This window comes from Cajanus cajan, chromosome 2 (assembly GCF_000230855.2).
Source record: "Cajanus cajan strain Asha chromosome 2, NIPB_CcT2T_4, whole genome shotgun sequence".
Lineage (NCBI taxonomy): Eukaryota > Viridiplantae > Streptophyta > Magnoliopsida > Fabales > Fabaceae > Cajanus > Cajanus cajan.
In genome coordinates this window covers 79,645,177-79,668,888 of record NC_138518.1, presented here as the reverse complement: position 1 = coordinate 79,668,888, position 23,712 = coordinate 79,645,177, and the positions used below count along the sequence as shown (strand labels likewise).

At 29.0% G+C, this 23,712-nt stretch overlaps 3 protein-coding genes across 4 annotated transcripts; 2 read left to right on the top strand and 1 right to left on the bottom strand.

Annotated features, from left to right (window-relative positions):
* Nucleotides 1-1,375: 1,375 nt before the first annotated feature.
* Nucleotides 1,376-7,159, top strand: LOC109816363 (RNase L inhibitor protein-like protein). Its single transcript, XM_020381348.3, has 10 exons — nt 1,376-1,539; nt 1,626-1,654; nt 1,741-1,814; nt 2,157-2,222; nt 3,483-3,523; nt 4,858-4,994; nt 5,206-5,296; nt 5,405-5,476; nt 6,253-6,365; nt 6,630-7,159. Exons 1-10 carry the CDS (start codon nt 1,466-1,468, stop codon nt 6,746-6,748), a joined length of 816 nt encoding a protein of 271 aa, XP_020236937.1. The 5' UTR covers nt 1,376-1,465; the 3' UTR covers nt 6,749-7,159.
* Nucleotides 7,160-9,247: 2,088 nt separating this feature from the next.
* Nucleotides 9,248-15,035, top strand: LOC109816360 (uncharacterized). 2 transcript variants are annotated; one of them, XM_020381342.3, is made up of 8 exons: nt 9,248-9,406; nt 9,591-9,676; nt 11,051-11,298; nt 11,552-11,707; nt 11,847-12,003; nt 12,077-12,219; nt 12,346-12,381; nt 13,989-15,035. In XM_020381342.3, exons 2-8 carry the CDS (start codon nt 9,601-9,603, stop codon nt 14,700-14,702), a joined length of 1,530 nt encoding a protein of 509 aa, XP_020236931.1. In that variant the 5' UTR covers nt 9,248-9,406; nt 9,591-9,600; the 3' UTR covers nt 14,703-15,035. The 2 variants fall into 2 exon arrangements, with proteins under 2 accessions (XP_020236931.1, XP_020236932.1); XM_020381343.3 differs by lacking the exon at nt 9,248-9,406 and adding an exon at nt 9,881-9,970.
* Nucleotides 15,036-19,041: 4,006 nt separating this feature from the next.
* LOC109816371 (RING-H2 finger protein ATL3) lies at nt 19,042-19,509 on the bottom strand. The gene has a single exon (XM_083069922.1). The coding sequence runs from the start codon at nt 19,507-19,509 to the stop codon at nt 19,042-19,044; it is 468 nt and encodes a 155-aa protein (XP_082926048.1).
* Between the last annotated feature and the right edge of the window lie 4,203 nt (nt 19,510-23,712).

Sequence of the window (23,712 nt, the reverse complement as noted above, 5' to 3'; positions counted from 1 at the left end):
AAATTTAATAATTAAACATAACATTAATTGATTTAATAAATATTGATAATTTTTAAATATTTTTTATTAAATTAAATATGGGACTAGTCTCTCTATTAAGATGTTCCTATTGATTATCACAATTGATATGGGAGATTCTTGACTTTGACTTTATGTTCAAACATGATTTCATTCATAACTAATATTAAATTGGACCAAAGGACCTTCATGAAAAGTGCAAATTCACTTATACTCATATATGATGTCAACTAATAATCAACCACATGACCAATTTAAGAACATGTAAAAAAACATAAATCAATATAAACTAAAAGAAGGATTTTAGAGAGAAAAAATCATTTTTTCCTCTTTCACATATAGTTACAAAGTGTGATTAACATTATGATACAAGATACTAAAATACTCTTTTACACACTGTTCCTCACAAATATCGGTCAATTATATATATTTTTTTAGAAAATAATCATTTTTATCATATGGTATCAAAGTAAGTTTTTTCAACACCAAAAAAAAAAGTAAGTTTTTTATTCTAGAAAAAAAAATAACGATTAATAAAAAAGAGAGAGAGAGAAGAAAACGTTACATATACATGCATTAGTAAATTTATAAAATAAAATTAAAAAAACCCTTTTATTTTTTCAGCAATTATTTTTGTTTTTAACTAAAATGAATAATTGTCAACTAAATTCACTTTTTTCTCACAGAATATTCAACATGTTATTTTGCTCTCTTAATTTTTAAATTCACAGTTATAATTTTTGAAATTTATAAAAATTTTATAATTTTGATTCAATTGTTAAAATTTCACTAGTTGACATTGGAATTTTTAATAAAGGATTTGATATTAAATAAGTATCATGATAAATAATATTTAATAATAATTAAACTATTAATTCCTATATTTTATCCTATAAAAGTGTTAAAAATAGATAAGAATGGGTTAAAATTATTTACCTGATAAAATGGTAAAAATAAATGAAAATATGTTAAAATGAAAACGAAAATACAATTTAACTAAAATATTATTAAATATTAATTTTTCTATATTTTTAGGAGTTTTTCAATTAACTTATACCATGTAACTTTTAGAAGGAAGAAATTAACAAGTTACATTTAGATATATTTTAAAAAATATTGTAATTGTAATCTAATGTACTTCTTCTAAAAAAAAGAAGTAGCTGTATGTTAACAATTTCACAAATAAATATTTAATAATAATAATATTTATTAAAATTTTTATAAAATTTAAAAGTGAAATTACAAATCTAAAAATTGAGTGATTAAAATTATGAATATAATAAAATGGAGATAACAAATGTGGTACTAAAATGCGCACCCATGGATGCAATGACCTTAAACCCCATAGGCACGAGCACGACAATAACATATTAACCTAATGAGAAGAACAAATAGCAAAAGCAGTAACAACTAACAATCAATTTCCGGTTGGCGTTCTCTTGCAAAAATGGGGAATAACAGACAAAGGAGATTCAGAACTCATCGCGCTCAATCAAGTCGACAACACCAACAACTCTTACTGTAACTAACTTCTTTCCCAATACCTATGCTTTCGATTTTTGATCCCTCTTTACGCGCCTTTGCTTATTTCTCTAACTTCTTTTCAGAGACGACGATTCTCAAAGCTCCATTCCAGGTACTTCTCGATTCCATCTTTTTTTTTTTTTTTGGTTCAATTTACTTCTTTATTTTCAAACATAACATGTTCTGTGTTCGCTGCAGCAACGGAAAATGTCGAGGGTGAGGAGGAAGAGGAGGAGGAGCTCACGGAACCCAAAATAAAGCTTGCAATGTGGGTATGCATATAACCGTTTTCCCAATTTTAATTTTACTGAGTTGTTAGATATTCCGCTAGGAGTCTCACTATGAGTAGAATAACAAGTTCAACATAGTACTATTGTTTGGTATTACTATATAATATACATGTCATTGCTGAATTCATATATAGAATCCGTTTGAATACAAGGAAAAATACTTTTGAGAGTTTTTCTACTTAAATTAAAGAGTTATCTTTATTAGAGAAGCTCTCAAATCAAAATTACTTATTAGTATATATCCAAATAGACTCCTATATTCATATGGTATGTAGTGTGACTTTGTATTTTGGATGTAATTGGTTTCGTGTGATGTTGACTCAGGATTTTGGGCAATGCGATGCCAAAAGGTGCACTGGACGCAAGCTTTCAAGATTGGGCATGCTAAAGGCAAGTATTTGTTCTCTCTCTCTCTCTCTCTTTCTTTTTTCATTCTCTGATTACCTTTTGCACACATGTTTTGGTGTACTGTGTACATGCATATTAACATATATAAGCATAAGCATGTATGCATATATCTTGCATTTGAGTTAATTGGATGTTAAGTATCATTGTTGTATTAAATAACACTTTATAAAAGTTTAAAACTCAACTAAAAATGCAAACTGGTGTTGATTTTGAATGCTAAGGGTAACACCAAAGTCATTGGTTGAAGCTAGTTGCAATTAGAAGCTTATGTTAGACATCAAAGGCCTCTAATTTGCATTTATTTCAAGTTTGTTTGTTGGAGTTTTCTTGGTATACCTGAAACTACAAATAGAGTACTGTGCAAGAGATTCTAGAAAAGATCAGAGTGCTATAGTAAAAGAGGAAGAACATACCGTGATTGAGATATGAAGAGTCATTTCGGAAAAAAAAACAAACTTAAGTACAATAATGGCTGAAAATCTGCCTTGTTCCTTTTATTTGAATAATTTATATATATATATATATATATATATATATATATATATATATATATATATATCATATAATGCTAAATCCTACGAGGAAATAGTTACCAATGTCCCCCTCTGTGTGCTACTACCCATTCCCATTATTTGTTCCTGCCTTTGAACAGGTAACTGCTGGCTGCTACAGAAGTGGATCCCCTTGCAGCTTGTTTTGTCCAATTTATTGTGAGTTCAAGCACCCATGGCCCTATCATATAAAATATAGTGCACATGGGCAGGCCCAATTTGACATTGGGAGAACAATAACTTTTTATAAATAGTAAATTTTATCAATTTTACCATTGGACTAAAAAGTTCTTATAAGGTATATCAAATTTCATACAATCCAAAATCTATTTGATAATTTGTTGCACCACCTTATTTTAACACATAATATATTTATTTAAAATATAAATAAGTCATTACTATTATATTGCATATTTATAGATGTCTAAATTATCTAAAATTTGGTTTACAACTATACATGATCATTAGGATAATATGACGTGATTTAATAGTTGAATTGATAATTGATAAAATTTATCATTTATAACAAGTTACTAAAGGTGTACAAATCTTGAGTGTGTGGTGTAATTAGAAATAATACTAATTAGTTCCTTCTTAATTTGTTATTGTTGATTCAGTATTCTATGGAGGTCATTGGTCAATTGCATGATTTTATATGTCAGTAGTACTCATTTTGATTGATTTTATACAGGAGTTACGTGTGAGTAATGGTTTTGGGGGCGTTGTTTTAAGGTATTTTGCTGGAAACTCTCTTTTTCTCACTATGTCTGAAGAATATGTTACATTTGCCTGAACATGGTTTATCATTTAATCTTGATATAGCATAACATGCCAACATGTTCATGATTTTTATCAACTAGTTGTATGGGCACGAATTAGAACTGTAGAAAATGTTCTTTGCTTCTGCCTCTATTTTCTGTGTAGTTGTTAACCTGTCTCCATCTGGCAATATAATTTATTTTTTGTAAAAAAAAATTTGCTGCTGCCCTAAAGCACTTTGGTTTTTCAGTTATTGTGTTTTTCTCAAACAATGGATGATCGTGATCAATCATTGAAAACAATAACTTTTTTGACTTCAAAATAGTGTTTGGCCTAGCTTTTTGTTTTGTTTTTTCTTCTCCTTATTAAAAGTAGAAGCTGATCCAAACACACTTTAAGCTGCATGTCCTAACTTCTTCTCATCCTGGATTAATTTATGTGGGGCAATTAAACAGAGATTTTAGTTTAGAATGAGTTTTTAAGTTTAAACTGTCAAACATTTTCTACTTTATTTTTGAACCTCATATTTTGAGCTTTAACTTTAAAGGGGAAAAATAGGTTGACCAAACATAGCCGTAGACTGGCGGAGGTTGATTGGACTGTAGGAAGTTGGGTTGACCTCAGAGTTTTTAGTTTAAAAATAGCTTTTAAGTAAATCTGTCAAAGAACTTCTGTTTAATCTTTAAAGTTCTAATTGATCTTCAACTTTAAAATAGCTTTCAATAAAAATAAAAAAGGTTGGGCCAAACATAGTTTTAGATGGGCAGAGGAGGTTGATTGGACTGTAGGAAACTGGGTGACACCCCATATGTTTCTTCACTTTTAATGCACTTGGAGCACTTATTAATCCCTTCATTAAAAACCTGTTCAACCATGCTATGAAATTGACAAAGCTACTTTTTAGTTTGAAAAATACACTTTGTTTTTTTTATATTTTTTTTATTATTATTTTTTTTTATGTTTAAGTATAGTACAAAAGTAATGACAGCGGAGGCAAAAATCTTCTTCTTTAGAGAAGCAAGAATTGATGCTTGCTTCTCATATAAAGCAAAAGAAGGGAAAAAAAGATCTCATAAATTTGTTGCTATACAATACTTCTATTGAAGCATTTTTTATGGAAGCAATTCTTGAAAAGGCAAAAAATTCTCTGGAAGAACAAATGGGCCATAATGCCTTATGATGTTCACCTTCTGAAACAATGCATTTTATTTTGACTGTTAAGTAGCTATATCTAATTATCTATATATTGCAAATTCCTGTGTTTTCTGAATAGTGATTAATGATTTACTGTAATTCTGTTTTGACAGTCCTGCTGGAAATCAATGTGTCTCAAGAGAAGATTACTCTATAATCCAGAAGAAAGGCTTGGCTGTTGTGGATTGTTCATGGGCACGCTTAGATGATGTGCCTTTTGTGAGGCTACGCTGCACTGCTCCTCGCCTCTGTATGAACTTAGCCAATGACAAGAATACATTCCAAATTTGTTTTATATTCGTTTTATATCTAATTATCCATGCTTGATTCAAGTACTATTGTAGTTGTCCGTGATGCTTAAAATTTCCTTCTTGTACCATTGCATTTAATCTTTTTGCCTTGTTTAAAGGTTGTCCCTATTGACATGGAATGTAATAAATTAGTTTTTTTTTTTATTGCAGTGCCATGGCTTGTAGCAGCAAATCCAGTAAATTATGGTCGGCCATGCCAGCTATCTTGTGTAGAGGCCTTATCTGCTGCTTTGACAATATGGTATACCGATGACCTTATCTGCGGCTAGTGACTAGATGATATATTTTTCTTTCTTTCTTTGGTTTGTTATTGTTTATATGGTTAAAGTTCTTTGCCGCAATCTTACAGTGGGGAAGAAAAAACTGCAAATTTGTTGCTTGGCAAGTTCAAATGGGGTCATGCTTTCATGTCTCTAAATGGGTATGATATAGTTCATTTATATAACTGTTATTCGTTTTTTTTTCACTTCTGATACATTTGGGGGCACAAGTTGAAACATCAGCATGGCATTTATTTATCTCTGCTCGTTACATAAAGGCGACAGGGTATTCAGATCCCCTCTTGGTTTCTCCAGACCCTGGAATGTGTCATTATAAAAAAATTACGCTTAATTTACATAGCTATCCTTTTGTCCTTTCTGATGCTTATTTTATCCCTTCTGAGATTAGTGTATCACTTAAGTAAGCATGAGTTGCAAATGAATACTGCAATAAATCCTGTCTTTGTATGTAACCATAGACAGATGTTTTTGTAAATAATTTGGAATATCCGTGTTATCTATCTCCTTTGTTTTGTTCTTTTGCAATCAAGAAATATTTTTTTTTCTTGTTTTCTGTTCTCGTATCCGGGTTCCTAATAACAATACTGATTGGCTATGATGATTAGGCTCAAGTTAGCATGCTATTAGCTCCCAAGTAGCCCCTAATTAGTCCCTTGATTATTCGTGTGATTAATTGTATTCTAGCTATATAATTAGGTGATCAAGTGTGTAGTCTAACACACAGTTCAATTCATCTGTTTCTATGTAGTACTCCAGTGAATTCAAGGGCTTTTCTTTGTAAGGAAATACAAATTGATTCTAATTGTTTTTATTTCCACAGCTACATAACTAACACATGATTCAATTGACTTGTTTCTCAATTGCACGAGACTTCATAGACTCTTCTATATTGACAATTTCATATTAATTAATGCAGGGAATTACTGAGGGCCTACTCCAAATGCCAAAATAGTGCTGAAATTATTTCCGTTCAAAATGCTTGGCTGTCACAAGAGAGACAGATTCCAAGGCCTCCTACTGATAGTGAAGGTATGTATTGGTTGTAAATGTAATATCTTTTTTATACGATGGTGGCCATAACTACGAAATCTCCAAGAGAGGGTAAGCTTTCGTGCGTCAATACATGAAGCCATGAATGTGTTTCTGATGCCTTTAGGTGCTGATTTTTTTTAGTATATCACAAAGAAAAGATCGCTATGAATAGAATATAGGTACCGCAATCAAATTATCAAAAAATATTATTTGGGAAATTTATCCTAATATGTTTTGTATTTTTTGCTGTTGCATGGACAGTTACGGCACAAAGTGAGGATAAAAGTCAGAACTCTTCCGATTCAGAAGATGGACTTCCACCTCTTGAAAAGAATATGAATCATTTGAGCATAGACAATAGTGACGAAGAGAGTGAGTAGATATACTTTACATCTCTAACGCGAGATATTTTCTCAAACCATGCTGCCATACTAGAAGTAATTTGAAGATTTGTGCAATGCAGAATCGCTTAGTGGCAAAATATTTTTTGGTTGGCATGAGGTGGTTCATAGTTTCCAGTCCTTTTTTATTTCTTTAATGTTATAAAATATTAAAATAAGAGAAAATATGATCGAGTGACGGCAAGTAGCAAGATTAAGAAGCTATACATAATTTTCGTGATTAGGTTCTGAATGTGTGATTCGTTCATGTTACAGCATGTTTGGATTTGCGTCGCGAAGACAAAAATAAATTAGAAGTGACGTGATTTTGTGTGCATTAGTTATAAGGCGTCAATGGCGGTTGTTTGTTTTTTATTTTAACAGTGAAAAGGAAATTATCAAGCCACAAAATACTCCCCGAGCTTGTACCTTTCTAGAAAGTATAAACCATCAGGTGCTACAATAATCTAAAATAACTCTTGAATAGTGTTTTAAGTTAGTGTCACTTTCGCTCTCTGCACTTGAGTTACTGAACAGTATATATCCTATGAATTTGTTTAAGTCTTGAAAGTGTATAAAATTGTCATATATCTTATTATTATTATTATTATTTTATAATAAATAACATTGTGATGTGTAAGTCAAAGACATTTATATCCAAAGAGGGAGGGAAAAGCGTGCCGGGGGTGGCGGAGGGTGTAAACGTCCAAAAGTAAAAGAAAAAAAAACTATTTCTAACAAAATGAGATGACAGGTATTTAAGGGGCTGAATTATTAAAAAAAAAAAAAAAAACCTTAAAAGTTAGTTTATGAATTATAATAAAAAGGCCTCAAATGTTTGTTCACGATGATTGGCTGATTGCTTCCGATCTTGGTTAGAAGCCTGGCATTGTCGAGAATGCTTCACTTTCCCCTTCGAATTTCGACAGGTCGACGTTATTGGATAATGTTTTAAAATTACATTTGGCTGTTTTATGCGGTCCTTATGTTTGGATTTTGCTTTGTCGTCCTACCAGCGTGTGTTGTGTTCTTTATTTTTCTTTAAAAGCAGTGCATGAGGTTCTTGGTCATATTTTACCATTTGAATAAAATTTATAATTTATCCTAAAACTTGTATCTTATATTGTTTTTATCTCGTTCTTTTATTTTATTTAATCATATTTTAACTATCAAATCAATTCTTATTATATATTTAGAGATGATTAACCAATTTTTTTCTTCTTTTTACTAAACGTGTTCATATATATCATCAGAAGTCTTTTTTTTTTAATCAACAAGTATATAAAAGAAACTGTGTCTGTGTATATTTTGCTTAAAAAACAAATAATAAAATATAATTAAAATTAAATATTAGAGAGCAATTAACAATGAGTATGGGTAATTTTGAGTAGTTAGTTTAGGAGTGAAATAAAAAGTATTTTAAAAGTTATAAGAATAAAATGATTGACAAAAAATATCATCTTTATTAATTATATAAATACATGTAAAAGATTTAGGATCGACTTAGCATAATATATATTAATATTTATATAAATTTTATTATGAGTTGATTTGATACTATGATAGTTAAGGTGATTTTTTTTATTAATAGAATTTGAATATTGTTGGAGAAAAACATTTTCATTTTTTATAAGACCTCTAATTAATTTTTTTTAATTTTATAAAAGCTTTACATTAGAATTTATTTTAGTCATAATAATAAATATACGAGGTCACCCTAGAAAAACTTTGGCGTCTATTATTTGAGTTAGTCTTATTGGTAAATAAAATGATAAACATGTTTTCTAACAAATTCTCACTCTGTTATTTTTTATTTTTTGTTTTTTTAGTAATTGTTTTTATATTTATTTATTATTTTTAAATTTCAAGATAACATTAATTATAATATCATCAATTATACCCTTATATCTCTCTTAATTTTTAATTAATTTATACATAAAAACTAATATATATTTATTATGAAATAAAAATAAAAAACAGTATAATAAAAAATATTAAAATTATTCTATAAAAATAAAAAATTATTATATTTCTTGATTTAAAAAAAAAAAAACCCTAATCAACTGTTATAATAATATCAACTGTTATAATAATGAAATAGAAGTACTCCTTTCTTATTTTATTTATAATTGTTTTGATATTATTTTTTTTTATTATCACTTTTTTAAAATTAATAATGATTTATTATTTTTTTATTCTTGATAATTAATGTGTGTTTATTAAATAATGTGTTTATTCAATTTTTAATGTATTTATTTATTCTCTAACTATCTAAAGAGTATAATAAGAGAATAAGTAATAAATATTTTAAAAAATTAAAATATCAATTATTTTTTTAATTATTGTATATAATTTTAATTATATAAAAAAAAGGAGAGAGTAGTGTTTTGAAAAGTTTTCCTCATAACAAGCATTTAATGTCATTCCTCGACTTAAAAAAAAATGGAGCTAGAAAAGACATTTATTTAGTTATTTATATTTATGTTTATTGGGAGATGGGATGAATGAGTTATGAGTATGAGGTGCGGACAAGGTCGCAGAGTTTGCGCCAAATGAACAAAGCAAAGGCAAACGTAAACCTTTAACTTCAATTACTTCCCTCTCTCTTTCTCATTCATACCCCTAAACGCCGTCGTTTCCACCGCTTCCTCGCCACTGGTAATTCATTCTTCCCTTCTCTGCTTTTGCTCAATTATTCGATTCAATTCTCTTTTCTGCTTCTCAACTACCTTCCCTCCTTCTCCCTTCTAGGGTTTTAGTTTTCTCACAAATTCCCGCATTTTCTCTTCACGAATTGCCTCTCTAGGGTGCTAGGGTTTCGCTCATCTAATTTCTCGTGCAGGTTGGTTGGCATGAATAGCGCCTTCAACGAGCAGATACTCGCGGACAAGCTGTCCAAGCTCAACAGCACCCAGCAGTGCATTGAAAGTATCTTTTTCTTTTTGGAAATTTAATAATTTGAAAGTTCATTAATTTCTTTACTCAATATATGTGTTTCTTTTAAAATTTTTGCTTTGCTTCTTCGAATTGGGATGTGTGTGTTGGTGGGGTTTCGTAAGTGTTTCTGTATCTATTGTAAATTGTAATTGATTGAAACTAAAATACTTTCTATGTAAAAATGATTTGAGTTAGGGTTTCCACTTGAGAGTACGGAATAGGGTTACAGCATGGAAGGCGTGTTGCATTGGTGTCTCAATTTGGGGAATGGTCTCAGGTGTAATGGTAATTATGACTGGGTCCATCTTTTCAGTTTGTCTGTGATCAGTGGTCACTTTTCCAAAGTGGGAAGAAGCAAAGAACTATTGAATTGTGACTTTTTGATTACTGGCTCTGTGAAGTTCACGTGTATTGTTGCCCTATAATTGTATGTTATTGTTCTTTTTTGTGTTTGAATTGTTCTTTTGTCTTGATGAAAGTTTCAGAAAGTTGGTATAGTTCTTAGGATAAGCAAAGTAGGAAGATAAACAAAATAAACTATTGGAAAAAAACTGTGGGACAAATTCTTGTCAAGTGTGAAAGTAGAACTAAAATTGCTAAGCAATTGTAGGAGGGAGCTTTTATTTGTAAAGCACATGTTGTTTTAAAAGGAATGTAATGGACTATCCTGTCTGATCCATGCTAATAGTCATGGAGTATTATTTAAAATGCCCGTGTGTTTCAGTGTTTCATTTGTAAAGGAGATGAGAAAGTTAATGGCCATATTAATTTGATTTTATGCAATGAGTGTAATTCTGCATCGTTGCATTTTTGGTTTATATTAATTAAGCTTACAATTTTGCTTCAGCTTTGGTAAGTTCTAGGAAATCTGTCCCATTTTAGACCTATGAAGGAATTGCATCTTAAGCTTTTTATTGGCAACCATCATCTTCTTGCATGCATTTTTTATGTATTTTATTTTACTTTTTCCTTCTTTCTCTTTTTATATTTGGGACCTGCGGTGACACCTACTATTGATCAGAAGTTCGGAACAATGTCCACCTTGAAAAGGGTTTGTTTAATCCAGTGGAAGAAACCCTAGATTTTGGAGAACTTATTTACCTTTGTATTACTATAAGAAATCTATAGTTTAACTAAGTCAGTTGTTTGATGCATTGGAGTTTAGTTGTCTGAGTTTTAATCTGAACTTGTTAGGGCTTGGTTGATGTAACTTGGAGTGTGAGTTTCTGAATTAGTATTTTTGCATGAATTTTGTCTTAGTTTGAAATTGGTTTAATTTTACTGCCTTGTATTTAGTTGATCTTTTGAGGTGCTTGAATTGGTTGTTGATGCCATATACTTTGTTATCTTTAATCTTTTAAATAGCTTTATCACATTGGTGTATATTTCACCGGAGTGAAGCAGAGCTGGTTGTGGGAACATGGAGTAAACAATTTCAGAATTCAGAGAAGGTTCAGCGAGTCCCCCTTCTGTACCTTGCAAATGATATCCTGCAGAACAGCAAACGTAACGGAAATGAATTTGTGACTGAGTTTTGGAAGGTTCTTCCCACAGCACTTAAGGATGTTCTTGAGAAAGGTGATGATCAAGAAAAGCGTGCAGTATTTAGACTGGTAAGCCCCCTTTATTATGGTTTGAAGTGAGTAAGTGAATACAACTATTTAAATCATTCTTTAAAAAGTGGGAAAAGAAAGTTTATGTGGATGGTTTGGGATTTGGATATGAAGTTTTTGCAAACTTAATTCTTCATGCATGGGCGGATACTTCAGTTTGGCATATAAATATTGAGAAATTATTTACATACCATGATATTGATCTCAATATAGGAAGTTTAATCTATTTAACTTGGTGCTTACCTAACTTTAGGTTGATATATGGGAGGAAAGGAGAGTGTTTGGATCTCAGGCTAAGAACCTTAAAAATGTAATACTTGGAGAAGAAGCACCTCCACAGTTGGAATTCAACAAAAAGAGATCCCGTTCTGTTAGAATTGTGAAAAAGGATTCACGTTCCATTAAAACGGTGAGACTGAGGGCCTTTGCAGCTCTCCCCTTCCCTATTTGTTACTCCAACATTTTTATGCGTTTAGATTACTACATCCTTCAAAGTAGTTTGTCATTGTTCTTGCATAGCTAACTGTTGTGAATTTTATGTAATTCAGAAATTGTCCATTGGAGGTACTGCAGAAAAAATAGTTTCAGCCTTTCATACAGTGCTGAATGAACATTCCAATGAAGATGCAGAGATGAGTAAATGCAAGTCAGCTGTTCATCGTGTGAGGAAGATGGAGAAAAATGTTGATATTGCATGTGCTATTGGTAAGCTATTTATTATATAATGAAATTAACACCCCAGTTTTTGAAGCTAGGATTCTTATTCTTTCTTTTACAGTAAAGGACCCTAAGCGGAAAACTTTGGCTAAGGAACTAGTGGAGGAAGAAAATATTTTGAAACAATGCATTGATAATCTCAAATTAGTTGAAGCAAGTAGAGCGGCTCTTGTAACTCAGTTAAAAGAAGCTTTGCATGAACAGGCAAGTTACTATGTCCATGTGCTCAATAGGATTTTATATTTCGAATTCTGCAGTTATTAGGTTTATGGTTGAAATCTTGAGTTCTAACACCTCTTCTTCCAATTCTCTGTGCCTTTATGTTATCAGGAATCTGAGCTGGAGAATGTTCGTACTCAGATTCAGGTATGTTTTATCATGGTTATTTTCATCAGAAGACTCCTATTTTTGTGTAGTTTCTTATGAAATGTAAATGTGATATATTTTTTTCATTATATAGGTTTTCCATCATTTAATTACCTCTCTTGTATATATCTCTTCCTATATCTGTAATAGGTAATTAGACAATTATTATGGTAAAGTCAATAAAGCCCTCATAAATAGTGTTCACTGTTGTAAAGCATTAACTGGATGAATTTTTGGTGGGAGGGGTATCAACATTTAATGTTTGACCGTGTCTGGAACAAGATTGTTTCCAAAGGAGAATACACATGGTATTTTTTTTTTAATTGAATAAATTGACCAGCCTTCCATAAGGTGTACATAAATACACAAACCCCTGACACTCAGAAAAATATTATACCAAGGCCTTCCTGAGTTGATTTTAAGGACTTTATATTTATGAAGGGCTTAAATATGTTTTTGCTCCTATAAAATTTCAGATTTCTGGTTTTAGTCGATATAATTTTTTTGCTCATTTTTAGTCCCTCATACTGAAATTAATGACAGAAAGAAACTAAATGAGATTATAAATGGACTATGCTTTTTTTTATAAGAACTAAAACCTGAAATCTAAAATTTTGTTAGGACCAGAAAAGTATTTAATCCTTTTTGAAACTAGAGTGTATGCATACCATTTTGTAAATCACAAAGGCATTCTATGCAATAAACTCAATCTTGAAATAGAAAAACCAAGGTAGTTAAAATCGAGATTCTAGTTAGATTTGGGAAAGAATCTCAGAATTGTAAATTGTGGAATTGTAACACAAAACATTAGATTCTACTAGATTTCATAAAATCCAAATATATGCATCTAACAGTATAAATTGAAGGGGGAAAAAAGCATTATAACTCATGGAATACTTAATTAAGCTTAAATTCATAACTTGAAATGACCAACGAAACATCTTAAAATACTGCACAGTAGCAAATCAACTTAAAACATTTCGTTTAGACCCATAACTAAGACATCAATAAAGAACAAAACAGCCAGATAACCAAGTTGGACTGTGGGAAAGAGAAACTGCAGCGGGAGCAAAACAGATAAAGAACAAAAGAGTGGGAAAGAATCTCCAGACGCGATGGAGGATGGAAATGAATAAGGCATGGGCAGTTTCGGGGAAGGCTGGGATGGTGCGGGTTTAGCCGTTTAGGTCAGGATTTGTCGGGCTTAGGTTTTTTGAAGCCCAAAACACAAAAAAGAAAAGGCATCCAAATGTGAGAAAACGACATGAAAACGTGGCCAACGAACTTAGAAAAAATGGCAAGTCCACCGATCCTATGATCCTCTGTGACTATTTTATGATCCTACGCAGATAACGATTCTGATCACAGACGAACTCGCCCATCCATGACAGAAGCTTAGAATCGATGCAACTCGCAATTTTGTCTATCATGGAAAAGACTTTGTTGCACTATCTCACAAATATAAAATAACCAAGTTCCTTTTAAGCATTAAATGTCATTATACGTTGTTGATAATGCTTTCATTCTAAAACTTTCATATGCTTTTACTGCTAATGATGCTAACAAATTTGAATTTTGTGCTGATATATCTCGTGAATGGTATGTAGGTAGCGCAAGCACAAGTAGAAGAGGCCAGCTACATGCGGAAGCGACTTGATGATGAAGATTCTTCATATAAAGCATCAACTGCAACGGCTTCAGTTACTGATGTGAATACAAAATCAGAAGCAGCAAATAAGAAGTCAGCTGCAGCAATTGCAGCTGAGGTTGCGGATAAGCTAGCAGCTTCTTCATCATCTCAGTTAATCATGACTTCTGTTCTCTCAACATTTGCAGCGGAAGAGGCAAAAAATGCTTGTCTAACTTCCGAGTCCATGTCAAAACCTGAGAAGTCAACACCTGTATCAGATCCAAATGCTTTTATGTCTGCACCACAGTTAATTGCTACACCAAATCATTCATATCCTTCGGTTTTAGTACCTCAACCCACCTTACAGAATCCAGCCGCTGCATCACAGGGTCAATATCAAATGCTTTGTAATTCGTCCTCCCAGCATTATTTGCAATCAACAGGAGGGGTCATTTCTCCATATGGTTATGGTAGCGTCCCACCGTTACCACTGGGACCACCCCCACCCCATATGGTGGGCCCAATGGTGCCTCTGACACATCAGACGCTGCAAATAACTCAGCAGCAGCCAGCACCTATAACTCAGCAACAGCCAGTAAAAATGACGCAGCAAGCCCCAGGACCTCCTAGTTTTAGACCACTTCAACCACCAGGAATGGTGTACTATGGTAATCATCAGCATTCTTTATGAGACTTGCAGTAATTAGAATTTAATCAAATTGACATGTATGAAAGAAGCAAAATCTGAATTTTATGTTTAGCAAATGACATGCTCACTGGGGTTGACTTGAGAAATAAGTGGAAGCCCAGACTTTGGTCCCTGGGATGTGCAAGGAAAGTATCAAACCTCAAGATTCTAAATGCTTTAAACAAATTCAATTGAGACTGAGGGAGCATTGAGTTCTCATGAGCAAGGTAGATTTCATGCGAGAGATTTTGAAAGAATTTTTTGTGATGATAATGTACTTGTATTGTATATACTTGGCTAATCAAATAATTATTGGATTATGAGTGTGTTTGTTAAGACGTTTCATTAGCTTATAAGTTTTTTTTATTAACTTATAAGTTAGTTTAACTAAAATAAGTTTGCTTGATACAAGAGTTTGTATATATATATATATATATATATATATGAGTTAATCACTTAAATACTGCCGGTGTAAAATTTTTTTACACTAGCAATCAATTATATTTTTTAATTGTTCCATGTCACTATAAACTTTATTTTTAACAGTGATATGACACAATTAAAAGATATAATTGGTTGTCAGTGTAAAAAAATTTTACACTAGCAATATATATATGATTAACTCTATATATATATATATATATATATATATATTTATTCATTTATTTATTTTAGGAGCTTATACTTGTTTTCATAAAGCAATCGAAGTAGTTTATAGATTATAAATTTTTATTTCTTTTTTCTTAACCTTTAGTATACTAATTTGTTTTTTTACTCTTTAATTTTGAAATTATTTTTTCTATCATGTCATTCACTTATTATAAAAACTATTTAATATTATTTTACATTAATCAGTTAGCTTATTATTTAATTTTAATTCAATTAGTTAACTTTTAGTTTTTTATATTTAAATTTATAACTTAAGATTTTGACTAACTTAAATAAGCTACTTTTACTAAACACGTGATATAAGAAGGAAACCGAGGCAGAGTTTCTTTCTTGTGTGTTGTGTGCTGCATGTAAGTGTGTAATGTGCTTGGTTCATTGTCTCAGTTTTACATCCTCCGACTATAGTAACTCCGGCAGGAGCTCCTTATATGAAACCGGTTTGATCACAAAATCCCCTTGAAAGGTTATAGTCCTTTCAAGCAGGGACATTTTTCTGGCGCTTTAACAATTAAAAGAATACAATTTATATCCTTAAGGATGAATTTGGAACCAGGGTGTCGTTGAAGCCAGCAACAGTCCTTTGGCTCTTGTAGGGTTACTGTTGAAGCATATCATAAGGGCCAGGTTAGCATGTGTTGATAGTCTATCATTGTAGGTCCAACGTTTAATAATTAGAATAGTTATTGAATCAACCAAGACATACTAATTTGCACTTTACTTTTTTTACCATATTTAAATTATAAACTAAATTGATGATAATTAAATATAACTTTTAATATATGATCTATGTGATAATAAATTATTATAAAATTAAAAGAAATTAAATTATGTAAAACTTTATATTACAAAAAAATATCATATTTTGTCTTGTAAGAAAAACATTAAAAATTAAAGGTTAATATAAATTCATATATAGATCTCGTTAATGAACTTTTATTTGTGGTTAATAATATTTTTTCGATAAGAATCAGTTTAAGTTGTTTTTCGATAATAATATGCTTTACACTGTTTTTTTGGCGAGTACATGAAAAGGGTTTTTTTATTTTTATTTTTTATAACAAGGTATAACTTTGTTTCTTATAGTAATAAATTGGTATTTTTAGTTACGACCCTATGTCTAAGACAAATCAAATTTCAATCCATAATTAAATAATACAAATATTGAATCAATTAAATTAATTACTTTTAATTCATGATAAAAGTTATAAAGGTAGAAATTGTAGGACAGGCATTTGTGAGTTACTTGTGTGTGCATTTGTGTTGAGTCAGGAACATAAAAAATAATGATAAAAAGTAAATTAGTTACCTATTTGTCGGTTATGATAGGATGAAATGAGGTCTAACGTAGGGATATTTTTATATATGGTTTAATAAGGACTCCGATGCAATTCGCTTTAAACACTAAATTTAGTAATTTTAATTGTTTATTTTGACAAAGGATATTTTGTATTTATATTAACACGAGTAAATAATTTTTAACTAAATGACGTTAAATTCACCGTTTGGTCGAGTGTTTTTTTCCTGAGAGTTTCTTTTGCATTAATTATATATTTATATATACATAATTTTATATTAATCTAAAATTATTTTATATCTATTTATATAAATTAAAATTGATAAAATATATATTTCTCAAAATACGTATGAATAATTTGATTACTTTTTTATTGTGTTTTAATTTTTACAAAATTTATTCAAGATAATATAGTTATAATTGAATTATTGAATTGATAACATTCATTTTTTATACGAAGTTGTCGGTACACAGGTACATAAATATTTAAGATAATATAATTTTCTCTTTATATATAACTTTCGTGCATTGATTGAGAATTATTTTAATAAATTTGTATAAATATATATTAAAACAGTGTGGACGGAAGCAGAATACTTTTCCATACATGTAGCAAACAAAGAAAATGTTTAAAGTAATTTTTGTATTGGCATGGAGAGTTTAAACAGCAGGTTCTTCATGAATTTCTAAATCCATTTTTACACGCTATACCAACCTGCACATTAAATATTATAACAGGATTACAAAGTTGGCTTCACATAAGTTGATCCTTGTATTAATGTGAGCCCTACCTAAGCTACAGTCTAACTCTACAGATAAGATTAGAGCCATGAAAAGAGAAGATGGTTGTTGTACCCTCTACTTTCTCGTCCCTTCCAATTTCAGAGTATGATGCATAAGTTTTTCTTGTTGCCCACAACTAAGAGTAAGAGGTGAGTTCCTTGATGCAACCCTTGAATTTGCACTTGTTCAATGCCATATGCAACATCAGCTTCCCATAATAAATGCAGATGGCTACTACACTCTTGTGCTCCTTTCAACCTATCCATTGTATGTTAAGTCCATTCTTATATACAACACTCAAATATCTAATTCACTAAAATTAGAAGAAGAAAAATTTAGTTAATTTAATTAATAATAATAAATTTATTCTATCTTTATATATCTTTTTAAAAATTATTTTTATATTACTTTTTCTCTTAATTAATATTTCTCTGTCTTTTAATCAATTAAAATGCACATCTTTTTAATAATCTATAATTAATATATTTCACTAAATTAAAAGAATATATTTTAATTAGAAATATTTTAGTCTAAAAATAATTAATACATAAAAGAGTGTAGATTGAGTCTTACATAATTGTTTAAAATTGGTTTTATAAATTGTAACGGATATAGTATTTTTTTCAGTTGAAATAGTAACAAACAGAGACAAGGAAAATGAGTGTGGTCCTGCGTGGAAAATTAGGAGATAATGATGAGTTATTATGCATTAAAAGCGCCACTTATATGTCTACAATGCAAACTACTACTACGGTACCATTCTAATTCTATAGCGACTTCCGAAGCTCTAAAACATCTGCATCAAATATCTTCATCTAATTTGCAGGATCTGTTTGCTTCTTCTTAATTCTGCAACTATTGTACTTTATCCACCATTGAAAATAAAATGAATACAGACAGCTAATCCGGTGCTATTGCATGTGACTAGATCTGGCTTGTGGGGACTTATGCCATTAACAAAATGGTTGCTCTGTCCACTGAGGCTTGTCGCACCAATAATATGAGTAATCCCTTGTTCACTCATCCACAATTCATTTAACCTTTTCAACCATCCCATTTATTAGTCTAATAATTCATAAATCATTTGGTAGTCTAACACTAACAGGCGTATATGATTTCAACCAATCTCAACAAACAAAATTTACATTTAAATTTTTCAATTCATGATAAAAAATTAATAACACTTGATCATATATTATATATTACAAATATTAATTAGAAATCATGTAGTACAAAATCATCTAATAATTTCTCGATTTGAGAACCTTTTCTTAGAATTCAATGTCTGTCTAGTACACTACTACTGGTAGTTGAACAAGTCACCCTTTTGACAAACAATTTGTGGTTTCAATCCATGGCTGTCAAATATATCTAACATCTCCGATGTGGACTCCCAAGCATCAAACTAAAATGGTTCCCAAAATTTACCAACCGAAATTCAAAGAATAAACATGGTATAACAGTAAAACTGTAAACGTTAGAGTCTCTCTTTTACTATAACTCTGAAATGGGATGATGAATGAGTACAAAATTCTGAGGAAATTTTGTTCTGTAAAAGAATCCCCGAAGGGCTCTGACTCTGTACTTGTAACTAGATCAGAGATATCTATGCAAAGTGCTACCACCTCTTAATGCAGATAACAAAAAGATAAGCTGGTCATCATTCCCATCATATTCTACCTGATCTTGAAGCATGTTGTATTTGGCCACAACATCATCTGGAAGAACCTTGTTTCTGCAAAGAGGGCATGTGGCACAGTATTGCTGCAGCCACTGATCCAAGCAATCCTTGTGAAAAGTGTGTCTGCAGTTCAAGTTCCTGACTTTCTCACCTTCCTGGAATTCTGCTAAGCACACTCTGCAGTCTATGTGATCTGCCTTGAGTTTTGTAGTGAAAGGAATTGTGGGGTTCTTCTCTTCAATGAAACTGAGGAATTGGGTGGTTGATATTGGGTTTGGTCGAATAAGGTACTGAATGATAAGGATAAGTTCTATTAGCATGTATGTTAACAGGACTATTGTCTTGGCATACAGCTGATACAAAACCTCACACACAGACGTCATGGCTCCTACTTCCTTCTAATGAATTCTTCAATCCACAACCATTTATTCTTTTTTCTTTTTTTCTTTATAACACATTCAATGCACGCTGGAGCCCCATAATTTCATTTACAACTTTTAATTTTTTTAACTAAAAACAATAAAAATAAAATTCTCGACCTCTAGAACAGGAAATGGCTGATCAGATAATATTGATAGTATAGTTGTACGAACTTGACTACTTGTGTTCTTTATTGTTATTACGTGTGATGCTATGAGTGGAAAAATCAATGAAACTTGGTCCCATGTCTCAACTAGTTATTATTATTATTATTATTTTAAAGTAGCTGGGAGAAATCTATGGTAGATTTGTTAAAAGATATACTAGTACAATACTTAAATATAAGTTTTGATGTTTGATTCAAGAAAAGATTATGAGATAACATAAATTAAAATAATATGAAAGGATAAAAGTTTATTAGAATAACATTAAATAATTAAGTCTAATCTCAAGCTTGAATTTGTTTATTCAATTAAACAAAGATGTTTGAATAAATAATTGACAAACAACACTTTAATAATTTATTAATAATTTGACTATTTGTACTCATAAATATTATTATTATTATTTGTTGTCATTGTTGTTAACATCATTTATCAATGTCATCACTATTACATTGCTATTATAATTTTTATTGTTATTATTATTGTCGTCATCATCATCACCTATAATGATACATTCACAATCATAAATGTTGTTGTCATCACTACAATCATATACACATCATTGTGATTGTTACAATCACTACTATTATTATTAAAATTATTGTTATTATTATTGTAATAAAATAATTAATATGAATTATATTAGGATAATATAATATATTTTATATTATTTTATTTGTATTATATATTATCCATCAAGCAATATACATAATAAAAAGTTGTCATATAATTTAAGTATTTATCATATAATGTTATTTTTTTATATTATACTTTATTATATATCAAACGCATACAAAATAAGACAAATATTATTTTGAATGACCATAATTATAGTGATAATAAATACTCATACTATTTTGGAATAAAAAAAAATAAAAAATATATAGAAGATGATAAACATAATTAGTGATATGATGGAAATGAGAGGGTTGGATCTCCTCATTTGATAATTTTGTCTAAGTCCTCAATTAAAAAAGAGAGAGATACTTTAACTAATGAATAAAAAAATAAAAAATAAAAAAGGCATGAGATTTTGATGGTAAAATTTTCATTTGAGAGCATTCAAGTAAAAATCTCGTAGGAGAAACTCATTCCCATGAGTCAGATAAAAATAATAATAAAAGTTGGCAGAAGTGTTTTTTTAAAAAATAAAATAATAAATTATGTGATTGCTGTTTGTATGATTATTATTAGGTAAAATATTTTTTCTTTGATTTTATAAAATATCGAACATTTGATTTTAGTTCCTTATTTTATTTTGTTTTTTCCCTATAGTTTTGAAATATGACACATTTAATCCAAGTCACTAACTTGATTAATTTAATGTTAACGTAATTACACATGAACAATTTTGTTGATGTGGAAGTGGAATCCTTGCGACATCCATATAGTCGCTACATAGTAAATGTTACATGTGTCATAATATTTTTCCATCCTAGAAAAATTTCAAACTTTAATTTTATTTCTCATAATTAGTCTCTATGTCGCCCTAACATATACAATACCAACATGTAACTCATTTTATCACTTCTACATTAAATTAATGGAATTAGCAATTTGTGTTAAATTAATCTGACATATTTTATAATTTTAGGAATGAAATAAAAATGATGAATTGCAATTGACTATTTTATATTTTATAAATATAAAAAAATATTTTTACTCTTATTATTATATCTCAAGATTGCTTTAAATGTTTTTTTTTTTTTGCATTTCTTTTAAAACAAAATGTAATCTAATGTAATATATAGTATTTGGAAAATTTTAGTTTCAAATATTCTTTACTATATGAATTATTTAAATGAAATGTATGGAATTTTTTATAAGAATGAAATGTATGGAATGTAATTTAAGAATTGTTTTTATGAAATTTCATAAATTAACCGGGAATATCTCAATCCCGTGTCACTTTACAATCAAATACATACATCGTACCACACACTTTTGTGAATAAAAAATCATATAAATTTTTTTATTTTATTGTTTTATGATTATTAATTTTACTTAAGATATTTTTTTAGTGTTTAATATTGTAAAGACTTTTGTGTAAATATTAATTATCTACTACAATAATTTGATAAATAAATCAATATTTAAAATAAAATCTTCAATAAATTATTTTAATTACTTGAAAAAAATGTCTAAAATTTTTCCTTTAATGGTCAGGTTTTGATTGTAGGACAATTGCCTTGGTCCATAATCAAGAGAGACCTAATTTTTTTTAAAAATTATACAATTGTGTTATAATTTTTATATTATTTTAAAAATAAATTAAAATTATAATTTTTTTAATGTATTTTTGTTTTTATATTTAAAATATACAACTAAAATGTCTTGTTATCTTTATTATTAATTTTTTATGTGTTACATTTATAAAATATTTAAATAATATTTTTATCTCTCTAAAATTTTTCATGTTTGATTCTAGTTTCTCAAATTTTTTGTCTTATTTTGTCTTTTTAATTTGGAGATGCATTATTTTTGGTCCTTAAAATTATTTATATAATATTTTAAAATAAATTATTTTATAAAAGTAAATTGAATAAAAATATATTAGTATTTCTACTTTAGATTTGTTAAAATAATTGTTTTAATGTAATAAAACATATTATATTCGATTAAAAGTTCAACACATTGTTTGCTCTATGAAGATTTTGAAATTTTTCATTAGGTATTTAAACTATAAAAAAAAAATTGTAATGAAGTCATTCATTATTTTTTTTAATTTAGTCCTCAGGACTAACTAGAGATATGTTTACATTTTGTGAAATATGAAAAATTATTTTTTATATCTTTATATCTCTAAAGTCACATTGGATTATTATTATTATTATATATAATCATACAATTGTAATGGATTTTAATCTACTTATGGAAGTTTTCATAGTCTCTCTAATTATAACAATTATAAAATAGTAGAAAATTTTAACTAGTGATACTTAAAATCCAATACAAATAAATACTGATATCGAATGATAATATAATATAGTTGTCTGAATACAAGGAAATAAAAAATATAATAACAAATTATAAATTAATCTCTAATTGTATGAACTAAATTATAAAAATATGAAATACCAAATTATATATTTTTTAAAATTTAAAGCCTAATTAAAAATTCTCAAAAGAACTCATAAACTAAATGATATATTAAGCTTCAATTAAATCATGTATCTATTTTTATATTATAAATATTTACATTTCAAATATTATTGCTTATTTATAAAGGTTCAAATTTATTGTTTCATTTAGGGTCCATAAAATATTAGATTGACCCTTGATCTACAAATAAATTAGTTGAAAACTAAAATTTAATACATTGATTGACTAAATTATTAACAATGAATTGAGTCATTAACTATTTCAAAATACGAAATCACATATAGGAAGATTATAAAGTATACGAGTTATTTATTTAATTATATATATATATATATATATATATATATATATATATAACTTTTATATGACTTCAATATTTATATTATAGATTTATTTTCATATTATAATAATTATAGTTGTTTATTTTATTAAATTATCCTTACCAAGTGATCATAAAATGTGCCACTCGTAGGAGGTAGATGAGCAAATTCAATATAGCATGGCAAAGGGCATGGATATAAAGTGATAGCTTTAAATGGAACAATGGGGCACTTGTGCTGTTTTTTACGCGCGTTTAAATTAGTTGGTTGGACCACTAACTCGTAAATGATAAGGGTTTTTTTTTTTTAATTTATTTAAAAAAAATAAGGAAAAAAATATTAAAATAAGTAACTTAGAATCTAAGGACATAGTGTGACATAATTTATAAATAACTTTATCTCTTAAATATATAATTAAGAATTTTGATTTCTAGTATATATATATATATATATAATATTTGTCAAAGATATCAATTTCTTAAATAAATTTTAGTATATTAAGATATTAGTCTTTAACTCTCAATTAGGGGTTATTTTAGTTTATTAAACGAAAAAAAGACTTAGAATCCATTACCATAAT